Source organism: Microcaecilia unicolor, chromosome 6 (genome assembly GCF_901765095.1).
Source record: "Microcaecilia unicolor chromosome 6, aMicUni1.1, whole genome shotgun sequence".
Taxonomy (NCBI): Eukaryota; Metazoa; Chordata; class Amphibia; order Gymnophiona; family Siphonopidae; genus Microcaecilia; species Microcaecilia unicolor.
The window spans coordinates 317626780-317643401 of NC_044036.1; the positions used below are offsets into that span (position 1 = coordinate 317626780).

Consider the following 16622-nt stretch of genomic DNA (forward strand, 5'->3'; position numbering starts at 1 on the left):
ATGCAGTGTGTGGTTTTTTCTAGCAAAAAAGTTGCTGGTACTCAAATGCCAGGCCACCCTTCAGGGGTGGGGTGATCACTGAGGGACCCACCCACCCCACAATAGCCAGGCCCCCTGCAACCAGTCACAGAATCTATGACAAGGCCGAATTGGTGCGTACTGCCTGAGCTCTTTCATTAAAATTTGGGGACCACCATGGGTCAATTTTAGCAGACAATGGAAAAGGTGCAGGTACTCAGTACCCCCTCAAAAAAAAAGCCCTGGATTTATGCGTAAGCAAGTGCAGCTTTTGCAGGCACTAAAACAACTGTTCTTCCAAATCAAAGCTATATTTTGCTTCGCGTGTTCTCTGGGGGAGGAACCCTTCCTTTCCCGTTGCTCTTTCTTTAGAAGCACAGACATCTCTTAAAATCCAGCCTCGGGCCTAGGGTGGGTCTCTTCTCAGGCCACGTGACTTCACGCGGCGTCGTCATGCAACTGCTCTCCGGCACGTACAGGGTTAAGTGGGCGTGGAAAGCGCTTGGAGGGGGGTGGCACCTCGAATTGGCGTTCTCTCTCGCGAGGGAGCTGCCAGTGCCTCGTACAACACTACTAGTAATCGAAGTGGAGCGGAAGCGGCCTGAGCTTGGGGGAGAGAGAGAGAGAGGACGCGAGACGGCGCTTGGTGGAAGCGGGTGAGGAACGGATGCGCGAGGACAGGCCCTCCGTTCTCGACCTCCGGGGCCCCCCGGAGGCCGGGAGTCGCGGCCGTGGGATTGGGAGAGCGCGAGTGGAGCGGTCTTGGGCCTTTCCGCGGCTCGGGCGCCTCGGACTGACGTGCAGAGGCCCCGCTGCCCGTGCTGGGGAGGAGTGAAGCGTTTCTCGGCTTGGCTGTCGTTCTGCAGCGTCCCTCTGTTGTGTTTCCCCGTTACTAGTGGGCGGCCTTCCTCCCTCCCTCCCTCTTGTTCTCTCTCCATCCAGTTCTCCTCCGCTGGCACACCCTCCTCTCCACCCTTCCTCCTAGCACGAGTGCCCGTCTCTCCGGCTTCCCTCTTTTTTCCTACCCGCTGCAGCACCCTTTCCTTCCCTGCCTTTCTGGACATAGTAAAGTGGATCTTAACCCGAGGCGCTAAACCAGACTTTCTAAGCTTGAGTTGCCCCCTCCTCTTGTATCCAGAAAACACTGGAATAGGAGAATGTAGTAGTGAAGAATATAGTGAAGACGTCCTGAAAGGCCTAATATACATCTTAACTACTTTCCTCGTACAGAAAGTGGGATAACTGGTTTGGATCTGAGAAAAGGAGGTGTAACTGAGCTCCCGAAAAAAAAAAAATGTAGTCCAGAAAGCGTTGTTAGTAGTGTAAGAAAGAAGAATCGCATTATAGTTATCTTTTTATTGTTTTTAAGTGATCTTTCTTTCCGTATAAGAGACAATATGGGGGGAGATTTGTAGGTGAAAAGGTGTCTTCGGAATTCGTGTCCTTTCTCATCACTCAACTGGCAAAGCTGCTTATTGATTTACCTCTGTGCTCTAATCAAGTGACTCTTGCTTAGCAACCAGATCTGGTAAATGTTAAAGTAAATACTGAGTAGTTGGCTCATCCTCCGGAGAATGCATTTGACTTTATTACATCTATGTCAGAAGTACAGTAAAAAAAAAAAAATCTGATTGTTGCAGTTGTCTGGGTCTCTGAAACCTGGACAACTGCAATAGTCATGATGCCAGCTGTGGCAGCCTAAGAGGACCTGCAGTAAAATCAGTTTTCTCAAAGCAGTGTAAGAAAATGGCCTTATAGCTAGAACACAGCAGATCTGGCCTGGCATTAATAAATAGTGCACACAAGAATGAAGTATTTAATTTTAAAGTAATGTTGTGTGGCTAAAAATGCGGCTTACATATTATATACAGGTACTTATTTGTACCTGGGGCAATGGAGGGTTAAGTGACTTGCCCAGAGTCACAAAGAGCTGCCTGTGCCTGTAGTGGGAATCGAACCCAGTTCCCCAGGACCAAAGTCCACCACGCTAACCACTAGACTACTCCTCCACACAAAGGTAAATAAATCCAAGTTGGGGCTTAATAAGTGGCACAATAATTGCAATCAAGAACACTGTTTTACTACCAGGGTTGGGTAGGGGAGATGGAACACAAAAAAACAATCTCCTACTCCAACCTTTAATTACTGATCTGTGATGGGCAAAATATTGATCCGGCCAAGGCCCCAGTGGTCCACTCTATTCCCCTGTCTATTGGACTGGGATTGAACAGTATTGTGCTGAGCTTTTAATACATGGTGTTCAGAGTTGTTTCTAGTTGTACATACTATAGGGCAGCCCCAAAACTTTGTGAGGGAGCTGGGAGCATCTTGCTTCTCTTTTGAGTCAGACTTTGTGACAGCAAAAAGGAAAAGGAGTAGCCTGATGGGGCAATGGCCTGAGAACCAGAGAAACTGGGTTAAATTCCCATTGCAGCTCATTGTGACTTATGGCAAGTCACTCAACCCTCCATTGGCCTATGTACAAAATAAGTACCTGTATATAATATGTAAACTGCTTTGACTTGTAACCATAGAAAGATGGTCTAGTCTTTAAAATCCCATCCCCTTTCCCAAAAGTAGCCTATACTTAGGTTGCTATTTTATTCATAATTCCCTACTGCTGGGTCTTGGTAATTCCACTTTTTTTTTCACTTTAAATATTTTTATTAATGAAGCAACTTGCAACATTCAAGACAGTACAGATAATGCCAAGTTGACCTAAAATATTGGACATCCATATAATATAACAGAAAAGAACAAAACAACAACCCAGTCACCCTTATGGTGAAAACTGAACTATCAACTCCCAATCACTATAAACAAGGGTCTACACCCTCAGCTCTGTCCTACCCCTTTAAATTTGTTCAAGCATATAATTGCCTCACTTCCCCCTCTAGCCCTCCTTGGTAATTCCACTTTTATTACAGTTCAGTTGGGCTCCAAAGTGATTTAGTCCAACTTTCTTCCTGAAACTTCAAATTTTTAAGGAGGGCATTGGTTCCTGTTCCTTTTGTTATACAGAGTGTGGACTCTATTTTCTGTTGGGTTTTTTTTTTTAGTCTAATGAATGTTATGTTGCTTTTCTATTTTAATGAAATGCATTCCAACATGAGTTGATTAGCTTTAAAAATACTGAATGTTTATGACCTGCCAGGAATGGAATAGAAGACAAGTAGTGATGCCCAAACTGGTTCCCTTTCCTCTCCCCCCAGTTGACTGTGGTTGGGAAGATGATCAATTTGGACACCACTGAGTAAAATCAACCTCAAGCCCTTAAGGTTTGGAAACAAGTCTGCTTTTCTTTTAGATGGGTTTCCATAGGGCATGTTAAGGAGAGATTGCTGTGTATTCTTAACTGGGATAATTAGCATAAATTGTCAGTATTTGTTGTGTTGGCAGCTTAATTTCATGTGTCTGGACAAATTCTAGTATGGGTGAGATGACTGTGTTTATTTTACCTAGCTAGGTTTAGTTAATAACTGCTCATTTTCTCTGATTCATCTTGGAAGTGAATGCTACACTTCAGTATATTGGTTATGAGTGTACCATAGAGTTTTAAACTAAATATTGCAAAGCTAGTATGTTAAGGGCACCATACAAGTCATCACATCTGGTCCTGAGTCTCTTTCGGTTAATCCTGTTTATAAACCAGATATTTTACTGTGACTTTTTTTTTTGTTTTGTATTACTGTACTTCTGTGAGCAGTAATCAGTTCTGAAACTGACTTAATCTGCTTTTATATAAATGTGAAATCTGAGTAGAAAATGGTACAAGATTTCTGTCATTATAGTTAATTTCCTCCACTTACTGGAGGACTTAGTTGCTCATTTTAATAATTTGCTTTTTAGAGGCTCCGTGGGCATTCAGCAATGTTTTCACTAGGCAAATAATATAAAAGAAAAATCTTATCCACTGTGCTCCCAAGTTAAATATGTAGATTGAAGAACAGGGTTTCAAAATGTGTTGCCACGAGAACCCTGTTGGGTAATTAATTTGAGCAAGGGCCTAAAGTTTGCCGATTTCCAATTGACCTGGGTCTCTGTTAAAAATTACATCAGAACATGGTTACATTGAACATTGTTCTGTAAACAAGAAACTTTTCTCTGCTTTTTTTTTTTTTTGTAATTTAATTGTATGATTTTATTTGTAGACTAGGAGTGAGACAAACGTTAAGTGGATCATTTTTGAACTAAGATAACAGCACTTTTGTACCCAAACCATTTTTAGTAAGACCAGAGCAAGAATTAATGAGATCTTTAGTTTTGTGTCTGTCTTACTAGTTTATACTCCACATTTTATTCTGCTTATCTAAAAACGCATTTTTTATATCTGAATTCTAGTATAATTTAGAAAGGCTGACTACAAATTAATGTACACGATGACATTTTGTTTGTAGATCTTTTAAAAATTCTTATGAAATAATAGGTTTTAAAATTATCAATACTGATTTGTTTCATGTGAATCCGTTACTAGTGAGAGGCTGGCCAAAGCAGACCCTTCTTGTCTGATATGATTGTTGCCACCATTGCAGCGGGAAGCCTTTCTTTCCTTTGTCTAGTAGAGGCAGCACACTGGTCCGGCTTTCCCAGCACCCTGCCGTAAAATTAGCAGGTGCAGGGGATCAATAGGTCACACTTCAATCTCTTTTTGTTTTACAAAATTCAATAGTAATCTTTTGATTTGGGCTGCTGCACTCGCTGAGGCAATGGAAGCAGCTGCTCCCCTCTTATTCTATCCTTTCTCATTGCCTGGGTGGGGGGAGGGAGCGGAAAGACTTAGGAGACGTTTTCTATGGGTGGGTAGTTTGCAGTCATTGCTAGGAAGGAACGATGGGCTCAGTCTCCTCCCTACTCAGATGGGTGGTGTTGTGTCTGATCATTTTGGTGGGATTTTTCATTGAATGAGGAAACAGTTTATTCCTCCCTTGAGAGTTTCATACCTGGCTTTTTGTCAGCGTGGAGGTTATGAGAGATGTATGATTTGGGTGTTGGGGAAGGGATTGAGAGGCGAGGCACAAGGCTATTCAGAGATCTGAGCCCTTCTGGGTGCTCTGCTTGTAGATTAGAAAAGGGAAGTGTGTGCGCCTGATTGCAGGTCACTCTTTGCCCATTGGCTGCCTCAGCTGTCAGTACAAATTTCCTGCCTGAGCCTGGGAGAGTTGGGGAGTTGCAGCCTGGCAATCTTTTGAGTCCCTCGCTGCGGTGGAGGGGGGTCGAGCACTGTGCCGCCAGCCGGAGCTTCTTAAATCTAAAAGTGATTTCAGTAGTGACGTTAAACTACTCAGCCACACTCTCTGATCGCTGCCTTCTTTCCTTCCAGGACGGATCATAGATTTGTCGCATGTGCCTGTACATTTCCCACAAACGCAGCGATCGAGCAGCAGGAGCCAGACCCGCGAAGAGTAGGCGTAACCCGGTGCCTCCTTGAGTGCAGAGAATTGCAGGATCGGGCAAGGCTGCGGGGAGGAAGAGATCCCCCCCTCTCTCTTCCTCCACTTCCCCCCCTACCCAGGATCTTGTTCGGCGGCCGAAGGGACCTTAGTGATTCTTAGAAACAGTAAAAGGGCTGAGCATGGAAGCCGTGGCAAAATACGATTTCAAAGCCACTGCAGATGATGAGCTGAGCTTCAAAAGGGGAGATGTCCTAAAGGTAAGCGCCCTGCCCTTTTTGCTCCTCCTTACATTTGCCTGTCTTCTGTGCGGTGTATTCTTTGAACTGTGATTCCTGTATATATAATTATCCTCGGGGTTCATGCTATAAAATGTAAGTTGCCCTGCATGTCTTCGTTTACCATTGGCTTAGCTGATGGGAAGCTGATTGATGAAAAATTGTTTGTACAGTGTGTCATAGATTGAAAAAGAGAATTACATGATGGATACCCATTAAAGATTTTATTTTCACTGGTGCTGAAAATAAGTATTCCTGTGAGTGGAATGGTTAACAGGGCAGCCCATGGGACTAACCAGCCTGCAGGTGGGGGGGCACTGTTAAGCCGGCGACCCCCCCCTTCCCCCGCTCGATCGCGCCGACACTCCTAAACCCCCCTCCCGCTACCAACCCTCCCCCGCCGTCCGCCCCATGAAGTACCTTGTTTGCTGGCGGGGATCCCCAAACCCCGCCAGCCAAGAGTGTTCTTCAGCGCCGGAGTTAGTAGACTCCGGCGCCTTCATTCAAGGAAGTTCGTCTGAAGGATCAGCTGGTTTTGACGCATTTACGTCCTGCACGGGGCTACATGCACGGTGCAGGACGTAAGGCATCAAAACCAGCTGATCCTTCAGACGAACTCCCTTGAATGAAGGCGCCGGAGTCTACTAACTCCGGCGCTGAAGAACACTGTTGGCTGGCGGGGTTTGGGGATCCCCGCCAGCAAACAAGGTAAATCATGCGCGGGCGGTGATGGTGGGGGAGGGTTGGTGGCGGGAGGGGGGTCATCGGCAGGGGGCCAGGGGCGAATCTGCAGGGGCCCAGGCCCCCTCGGGCCCCACGTAGCTACGCCACTGGCCTGCAGATTGAAGCAGTTAATATAAAGTCAAATTTATGGAGGTAAAGTTGAATCATAAAGATGGTATTGGGGGGAAACCCATCGCTTATCCCTGGAAATCAATTATGAGAAATTGATCTGGGTACCAATGATCCAGAGTCATTTGCTGTCAGGAAGTGACCATTTAAAGGTACTTGAATGAAAAAAATGATTTTGGGGGTCCATGGACTGCTTGCTCTTGGCTATTTCAGGGCAGGGCCAGCTTTTGGGGTGTGCAGCTTATGTCACACTGCTATATAGGCTCTCCTTTGCTTACACCTTTCATATTATAGGGGAGGGGGTGGAGACATGCTGGGCAGAGCGAAGGAAGAAAAGAGGGCACTTTGCTTGAGCAAAGAAAAGGAACACAACTTTCAATTTCTCTACCAGTTAGCCTTGAGCCAGCCCTGCCTTCGTATTCTGTGTATCTGAAATATGTGTGTAACTTTTTATCCATTCCAGGAGTTGTAGCAAAAAATCACAAGGCTGGTTATATAGCTCACTGGACTGTAATATTTAGAAGCTTATGTGTTTTGACGCATTTAACTTTGTTCAGTTAAAATATAGGGGGTCTCTTACAAAGCCGTGCTAAAAATCAGCTTCTGCTAAACACTGAGACACCCATCATACTCCTATGAACGTCTCGACGTTTAGCGTAAGCTAATAGTATATATAAACCACTTTGACTGTATCTGTAGAAAGGTGGTATATCAAGTGCGGAATAAACATAATGCCAGCCTGCCTTTGTAGAAGAACAACCCCCCCCCCCCCCCCCCCCAGTACGGTATAAAATGTATGTAACTATGAAATTTAGTTAATGAATGAGGGGAAACTAGATCTGCTTTAAAACTTGTCTTTTTCCTATGATAAATTTGGTGCCAAAATAGAACTGATTAAAAAAATTTGAAGGCTGTTCCCAAGAGCTAGAAAATATTGTCAAGCTTTTCACCCTACAAAGAGTGCAAATTGTATATCATACTAGCATTCTAACTAGAAATTGGCAGTCAGTTAATCCATTGCTGTTTGTTGAATGAAAGCAAATTTCTTGTTTTGAGATGTTAACTGAAGTGATCACACCCCTTTTATTTTCCAGCAGTTCTGCTGTGATTCTAGTGACTGCACAAAAGAACTGGTGAAGTCTTTGCTGCTTCATTGTAATCATTGTGACAGGCCCCAAGGCTATATTTATAGCAGTTCAAATGGAAGCAATATTTACATAACACCCCAAAAAAAAGCTTTAATCAGAATTGCAGCGCTGTGTATACTTATTACAAAAAATTTTTTAAAGTGCATTTGTTTGACTGACTTGGGCATTGTCTGCAATTAACAATTACCACTGTAACATGAAAGTAATGGGCTTTTTTTTTTTTTTTGCATTTATTAGTACATTTTTCATTTGTATAATTGAAACAGTAATTTGTGGACTGTAGCTTTTTTTTTTCAGTACAGTCCTATGATGTATGTAAACGGAAGTGTAGCATAGAGAGCTTGCATAAAGCATTGTGTAATACTGGAATTTCATCTAAAGATGGCATTAGTAATATAGATGGCTTATGCATGGAAAGGTAACGTGCACATTTTCTGAATGCGATTTCAGCAAAAATTCTTATGATGTCATGCTACCATATCTGTACCCACTGCTGCTCCTGATTGAGTAGCAATTGAACTGTAGCCATTAGCTGCTTGTTAGTCATCTTGTGGCTTGTTTCCAAATGAAGTTACTGGTCCTCTAACTGAGTTCTCTAAAACAGCTCATTGGGAAAGCTGTGCAGTAAATTTTGTGTAGAGATTCAAGGGGCATTAATTTTTCAGACCTTTTGGTAGTTTGCTTTATAAGTGCATTGTAAAAACTAAAAGGCTACAAATGCAAGCAAATGTAATTTAGCATTTGAGCTTCCCTGGTCAAAAGCATACCTGTATATTACATGTTCTTAGCTTTATTCTGTAACTTTTGGGGCTGTGTGTTTCATTTGTTAGATGTTCTTAGCTTTATTCTGTAACTTTTGGGGCTGTGTGTTTCATTTGTTAGATATTCTTGTAACTTGCAACCAGCATGGTTCAGATTATGACTGTGACACACTCCTGCCTGCTAGGTTAATGCATTGTTGATATTGAGTATTGTTCAAGGAAGATGAGCTGATTTTTCAACCAGCACCTTAGATCGGTAAAGATATTTGCTCTGTTTCCGTGACAGAGGATCATGTTTGTAATATGCTGACACAAAATAGTCTGGTGCCCTGTGGTACTGTTTCTGCTACCCTTTCCTCTGTGGGGAAATTGAGTTCAACTGCCTCTCACAGCGATGCACAATCCACATAAAGACAACTCATCCTCATTGATGAAGTCAGGTCACTTCACTGGCTTCCAATCAGATACCGCATTCAATTCAAGATTCTCCTTCTTACCTACAAATGCACTCAGTCTGCTGCCCCTCGCTACCTTTCTACCCTCATCTCCCCTTACGTTCCCGCCCGAAACCTCTGTTCACAGGACAAATCCCTCCTCTCTGTACCCTTCTCCACCATCGCCAACTCCAGGCTCCGCTCATTCTGCTTCGCCTCACCCTATGCTTGGAACAACCTTCCTGAGCCCATACGCCAAGCCCCCTCCTTGCCCATCTTCAAGTCTCTGCTTAAAACCCACCTCTTCATTGCTGCGTTCGGCACCTAACTCTTAACGTTCAGTAAATCCAGACTGCCCCAATTTGACCGTTCACTTGTCTTCTAGATTGTAAGCTCTTTGAGCAGGGACTGTCCCTCTATGTAAATTGTACAGCGCTACGTAACCCTAGTAGCGCTTTAGAAATGTTAAGTAGTAGTATTGATCCTTGTTGGGGGGGGGGGGGGGTCCCCCTTGTTCCTCTTATTAGGCTGGCTTTTCGTTCCAGCTGGCAACATTTCTGGTCTTCAAAATGCTGATAGTTGTTCTGTTATAAAATCTAATTTTTCTGATTTCCATTGGCTATAGACGTATTTTTAACTTGGATAATACAAAGTTGACAGAAGTGTTTTTATTTGTTGTTGTCGCTGCAACTTTCTGCCATCACTAGAAATTGTCTCTACTGCTTTGTGGCAGTTTCTGGATAAAGCTTCAGAAATTGTGTGAGTAATTAAAAAATTAACTTTAGGAAAAACAAACAGATCTTATCTGAAGCAAGGGTGGCTTGTTTCCTCTGAAAGGATATGTCATGTTCAATATTTTCCATGCTGAATATGTAATCTACTTCCAGGCCATCTGGTGACATTGATGAGAAATTGAAGTGTTTATGGTATAAACAGGGGGATGGTGGGGGGGTTGAGTCTCCAATTGCTAAGTTTGGTCCTTTCCTGTGCTCATACTCTTTGGTTCTAGAATCTAGCAGTAGGTAAGTCAAGTGAGGTTAGTATTCATATCAGCTGATTTTTATATATTTGTTCTTTTTAACTTTGAATAGAAGTAAAGTCTTTAAGCCAGCACTGATTTTCAGCTCTTGTATGAATTACTTTGGTCTTTGGTGTTAGACAATTCAGTTATGTTTCAAAGTTGGTTTAAGCAAGGAAATTGGGCTCCTCTTGTTTTGCTTCTTAAAACTCTCTCTCTCCTTGATCACTTAAAATACTCTGTCATCTGTGAACATCAACACTGGACCACTCTGTATTTCTCTTACCGGAACTGGCGATCGCCATCACAGTACTACGTAAGCCACATTGAGCCTGCAAATAGGTGGGGAAATGTGGGATACAAATGCAACAAATAAATAAAATTCTCCGGCTAGACCGTAGCATGTATTTACACAGAGGTTAATTTCAGAGGAGTCTGGGTTCTAAATCTGCTGACAATTTAGTTTGCAGTCATTGTGCATGTTTTTCCCCCCCGTGTGTCTCTAGAATGGGAGTTCTCAAGTCAGTCCTCAGGATACACCCAGCCAGTCAGGTTTTCAAGATATCCACACTGAACATGCATACAGTGGAGGCAGTGCATGAAAATTTCTCATGTGTATTCATTGTGGATATCTTGAAAACCTAACTGACTGGGTGTGTCCTGAGGATTGAGTTGATAACCCTCTGCTTTAGAAGGCTGTACTACCGTCACCATTCTTGGTACTTACTTGCAGTTGAAGTTAATTTTCCATAATTGTCTTGATTATGTGGCTCTCGGGGTGTCTGAAGCCAATTTTTGAATCAGTCTGTTGCAGATTGGGCATGTGTTTTCAAGCAGGATGGTGGTCCTGAGTTGAATCTGTAGCATGTTATTTGTACTGCTTTTTGTTTTTTTTTGCCTCCTTTTGCTGTCATGGGCTTTCAAAATACTGTGGTCCTTGTAGTATATTACTGTACTTAGAGCAGTCCTGGCCAGCAGTCGCTCATGTTGATGTACTCATTCGTGCTGGCCTTGATGTGCTCTCGGGCCCCCCCCCAATCTGTGTAACCTTCACTGAGGTAGGAAAATAGTTTACTTGTAGAAGCTAAGTGAGGCATCCAAGCAAAGCTAATATCGGGTGATGTGATAACTTTGGTTGTGTTAACATAGGCATCTGAGATGCCCTTCCCAACTCCCTTGCTTCTTTTCTCCCCCCCTCCCCCAACATTCATGTTTCCTACAATTGCACAAATACCTCCAATTTGAGGATAATACTACCCACAGCTTTATTTGTACATTTGTAAAGCTGAGCAAAAGTTGCTCTCCCCCCCCCCCCCCCCCCCCCCCCACCTTCTGATCACTCTTGGAAGTTAGTTGCTGACTATCACATTATTCCTACATGTCGGGTATTAGGAAAGGAATGGAAAATAAAAACGAGGAAGTTACTATGCCTTTGTATCACTCCATGGTACGGTCGCACCTTGAATACTGTGTGCAATTCTGGTGACTGCATCTCAGTTATAGTGGAATTAGAAAAGGTATAGATAGAGAAGGGTGACAAAAGTGATAAATGGGATGGGACAACTTCCCTATGAGGAAAGGCTGAAACAGCTTGGGCTCTTTAGCTTGGAGAAAAGATGGCTGAGGGGAGATATGATAGAGGAATATAAAATACTGAATGGAGTGGAACGGGTAGATTTGAATCGCTTGTTCACTTTCCAAAAATACTAGGACTAGGGGGCACATAATAAAGCTGCAAAGTAGTAAATTTAAAATGAATCAGAGAAAATATTTCTTCACTCGGCGTGTAATTAAAGTCTGGAATTTGTTGTCAGAGAATGTGGTAAAAGCAGTTAGCGTAGCGGAGTTTAAAAAAGGTTTGTGTAGCTTCCTAAAAGAAAAGTCCATAAGCCATTATTAAAATGGACTTGGGAAAATCCACTGCTTATTTCTGTGATAAGCAGCATAAAATGTACTGTACTGTTTTGGGATCTTGCCAGGTACTTGTGACCTGGATTGGCCACTGTTGGAAACAGGATACTGCGCTTGATGGACCTTCGGTCTGTCCCAGTATGGCAACACTTATGTATTTATGTCATGCCCTGCCTCTTACTCCAGTTTGTACATTCGGTGGACCATGCTTCCAGCTCTACAGTGTCCTTGCCACAACCCTAGCAAGGCTCCACACAAAACTGCCTTTAACTCTTTTTCTTTCCCAATAGGGTCAGGCACTGACCGCTGACTGCCACAGCTTTGCAAAACAATCCCAATATCTGCAATCCAGAAATATAAATTGTCTAAGGCTTTTGTTGTTGCTAACTCATCATATACATCACATACACAAAAGTGGGTGGTGGGCAGGAGAACCTATGTCCGACCATAGCAGGGAAGCAGGCAAGATGCTGTGCACTTCCATGTTCTCCTTCTCACCTGACAGACATCAAATACTGCGACCCATGGTCACAAACCAGCCACACGGCACGAAGTAGCCAGTTTGCCACTTCATTCCCATCAAATACTGCGCCAATGCCAGTACATCACCTCTGACGTGCTCTCTCCTGACCCCTACCCACTGAATCTCACCCACAGTCCAGGCTTTTGGGGCCATGTTCAATCTGGTGACCTGGACTGAGCTGGGCCGCGTCCAAATTTTTCCATGCAAAAGGACACTTTTTATGATTGTAGTTTGATTCTCTAAAATTTTGAGATGCCTTCCTCAGGTTGTCAATACCTCGGCTTCATTTAGTAGAGTGGGGATCACAACTGATTGATAACAGGCTTAGGGGGTCTTTTACTAAGGAACGCTAGCGTTTTTAGCACACAATAAAAGGCACGCACTAAACGCTAAAGACGCCCATAGGAATACATTGGCATCTATGGTGTTTGGCACGTTCCTATTTTTAGCACGTACTAAAAACGCTAGCCCGCCTTTGTAAAAGGCCCCCTTGGTTTTGGATCTGTGCAATGATTTTGATATTGATAGGATAACCACAAAGCAGGGTGCAAATTAGGGTTTTTGGGAAAGAGTGGAGCAAACAGTGCCAGAAGCCATTATGGTGTCCAGGCAGTGCTGCATAAAATATAGTGGCTTACTCCACACCTTGTCTTCTGTATTCCTGGTGCTCACCCCAAGAGGTATTTTGTTGCTGTACTTGAGGGAGAGCATTTTGACTGGCTTATCACATTGGTAAGTAAATCCTTCAACTCTAGTTCTAATTGTTTGCCTAAGCTGATAACGTTTGCATGGCAAGAGAGACCTCCTACAAGATATACTGTCTCTTATTATAAACAAAACAATTATAATGTATAGGAGTTTGCCCATTGGAAACTGATTTAGTGCTAGTGGCAACTCCGTCATGTAGTAAAACAATCTTTGCTTTATATTTCTCTGTCTACTCATTTTCATCCATCATTACCCAGGCCCTCTAATGTGATTATTTTCTTGTTTCTGTATCTACCAGCCTCTCCAAATTTGCAAAAGATTGTATCTTCACTGCTGCTGCTTCTGTAGTAGGCTGGGTGAGATGGGCTAGGTCTCTCCCATGAACTTTCTTCATCTTGACAAGAATATTTTTTATACAGTGGTAGATTCAGGGTGAAAAGGAAATGGCAGACCACTGGGGGTTTTACTGGGTAATTCAAACAGGAACTTAGCATGGTAGCAAAACCAGACTGCGGAGCAAACAAGAGTGAGTAAGTGACTTCCTCTTTTCAAACGGCATCAGCTACAGATTGGGCACAAGTCAGCAAAACTCTGTTCCAGAGGCTGCTGTCTCAAGCAGCTAATAGCAGAAGTTATCTGGCAAAGAGCATGCTGGACTGCTGCCCTCAAGGCAGACTTCTGGGTGCTTGTAAAGCATAGCCACCAGAACAGTGGTCCACATTTTTGTGGATTACATGATCTTATTCATGTTTCTGAATTACAGAAATCTAGTATTTTAACATAAAGTATAGTGGAAACAAACTTTGGAGGTTCATCAATATCTGGCATAAATTTCAGCTATCACCCTCTGTGACACAGCACGGTTCGAGGAAAGAGGGTGGCCACTGGCTGCTCCTGCAACTTCTCAGGTGAATAGTCCCTGCACTGGGGCCGCTAATACTGGGCAGGATGAAAAAGTTGTTCACAGGAATGTTATTTTTTTTTAGTGTTATTGATTACAATTTCTATCATTTGGTTTCTCTAGTATTCCTTTAATTTCTGAGTTTCCAAGCTGTGTGCTTTCACTGTTAACCTGAAGATGGTCTCCTTACTTTTTGGTTCAGCACTCCTCAATTCTGTCTTGTCCACTGGACCATGAAAAATCATTTTTAGTCTTGATTTACCACCTTATCTGTGTACTTCAAACTGGTGAGTGGCATACCCAAAGAATGAAAAAAAAAAAGAAAAACCAAAGCATTATGAGGATGGGCTGGGCGGGGCTACAGACCATATAAGGGATTTGCTCCCTTATATGGTCTATAGCCCCGCCCAGCGCATCCCAGAATGCACTGGGAGGGGCTGGGTGCCACCATTTTGCGGCGGCATCAACCCAAGGATAAGGAGGGAGGCAGGCTACCTCCCTCCTCCAACAAAGGTAGGGGGGGCCGTGAGGGGGTTCTTTTTCACGCTGGACCACTAGGGATTCAACTGACAACGCTGGGGGGGGGGGAAGTTGGGGTGGTCTTGAGGTCCACCGGACCTCCAGCCCCCCCCCCCCGGGTCGCTCGCTGGGAAGGGGGGGGGGGGGGGTTGGCCGGCAGCCACTGGACCACCAGGGAGCATTTTCCGGGGGTTTGGGGGCTGGAGACCCACCGGATCTCCAGCCCTCCCTGAACCTGGGGGGGGGGGGGAATTATCGGGGGGACCGGAAGTCTGCCAGACCTCCAGCCCCCATTGCTCGGGGCAGGAGTAGTCAGGGCCTGCTGGTTCCATGGACCTCCAGCCCCTGTGTTTGACAGGTTTGGCTTTTGACAGCCCAGGCCTGTCAAACAAGTGCGGGAGAATTGTGCTGAGCACATGCTCAGGCACAATTCTCCCGCACTTCTACCCCATGATCAGAGATAAGTGCGCTGCTTAAATTTGCATGCATTATCTCTGATCATAGGTCTAATAGCGCCCCGCGCTGTTCCAGCGCTATTTTAGAGCGCTGTTTGGAACAGCGCGGAGCTTTTGATCATCTGCCTGTTAGTGATCCTATGTACTTGTCGGAAGCTTTCTTGAATTCAAATACTGTTTTTTTGTCTCCTCCACTGGGAGAGGCCATTCCACAGGTTTACCATCCTTTCCATGAAGTAGTATTTCCTCAGGTTACTTCTGAATCGGTCCCCTTTCACCCTCATCCTATGTCCTCTCCTTTCAAGTGAAAGACTTGCCCCCTTTGCATTTATGCCATGTAGCTATTCGACTGTTTCTGTCATAACTTACCTCTCCCATCTTTCTTCCAAAGTACGCATACAATAAGATCTTTCTGTCCTCATACACTTTATGACAAAGACCACTAACCATTTTAGTAGTCACCATCTAGACCAACTCTATCCTGTTTTATAAAATCTTTTTGAAAGTGCGGTCTCCAGAATTGTACACAATATTCTAAATGAGGTCTCACCAGAGTCTTGTACTAAGACATCATCACCTCCTTTATCTACTGTCCATTACTCTCCCTATACACCCAAGCATCCTTCTAGCTTTGAGTCTTTTCTACTTGTTTGGCCACCATCAATGGTATTTTAGAATAGTGGCCACATGTAAACTTTTGACTGTGGCAACTTCTCTTTTTAGATTTTTTTCCCCTCTAATTTTATCATTTATTTTTTTTAATTGAATGCTACTGTAGCAGTCTGACTTTGCATCCAACCCTGAGTGATTGTCAAATTTAATTGACACTTTTATTAATAGCACTAGATCCAGAGCCCCTCATCGGTTCTATCGCCATACTGCATAAAGTAGTCATTTATGGCATCCAGACATTTTACCCTAGCATGTCCTGATGAAGGTAGCCTCAACTTATTTAATACAGTTTGATGCCTAGCTTCATTTAAAATCCCTTATCTATTTAGTATATGTTATATTGTACAATTTACCCATACTATTTATTTGGATTTTGCTCACACTTTTTCAGTAGTAGCTCAAGGTGAGTTACAATTCAGGTACACTAGATATTCCTCTGTCCCTAGAGGGCTCACAATTTAATTTTGTACCTGGGTCGATGGAGGAGGGTTAATTGACTTGCCCAAGATCACAAGGAGCAGCAGTGAGATTTGAACCAGGCACCTCTAGATGTGAAGCCTGATACTAGGTTACTCATCCACTTCTAAGGATATGGTAACCTAATTGACTTTTGTAAAAAATTGTGATAACAGGCCATTTATGGGTATTGGAGGGCATGCATATGGAAGACCGACCCCCTCCCCCTTTCAATGTAGGAGACGGGCATCGGACACTAGTCTGCCATGTGATTTGAGTCTGGAACAGAACTGAGGAAATCTGTTGAGATGAATGGCACAAAGATCCATCGAGGGGGTGCCCCACTCTGTGAAGATCTTGCGGGCTATGCCCGTTTTGAGAGACCATTCATGTGGTTGTAAAACCTTCTAAGTCTGTCAGGCATGTGGCCTAGAGTACCATTCCATGAAGGATTGCCCACTGCCACATCTGCACTGCCTCCTGACTCAAGGGGCAGTATCCCTTGCTATCCCTGATTGTTCACATACTACTACTACTACTACTTAACATTTATAAAGTGCTACTAGGGTTGCGCAGCG

General features: G+C 43.8%; 1 protein-coding gene across 2 annotated transcripts in view; it reads left to right on the forward strand.

Annotated features, from left to right (window-relative positions):
• Positions 1–530: 530 nt before the first annotated feature.
• The window catches only part of GRB2 (growth factor receptor bound protein 2), a 73054-nt gene continuing 56962 nt past the window's right edge, over positions 531–16622 (forward strand). Inside the window, exons 1-2 of one of the 2 annotated variants that reach the window (XM_030208283.1) lie at positions 531–674; positions 5339–5668. In XM_030208283.1, coding sequence (XP_030064143.1) covers positions 5591–5668 — 78 coding nt within the window. In that variant the 5' untranslated portion in view covers positions 531–674; positions 5339–5590. Of the gene's footprint in view, positions 675–898; positions 1547–5338; positions 5669–16622 lie in introns of those variants that run through there. The other variant, XM_030208284.1, reaches the window with a different exon arrangement.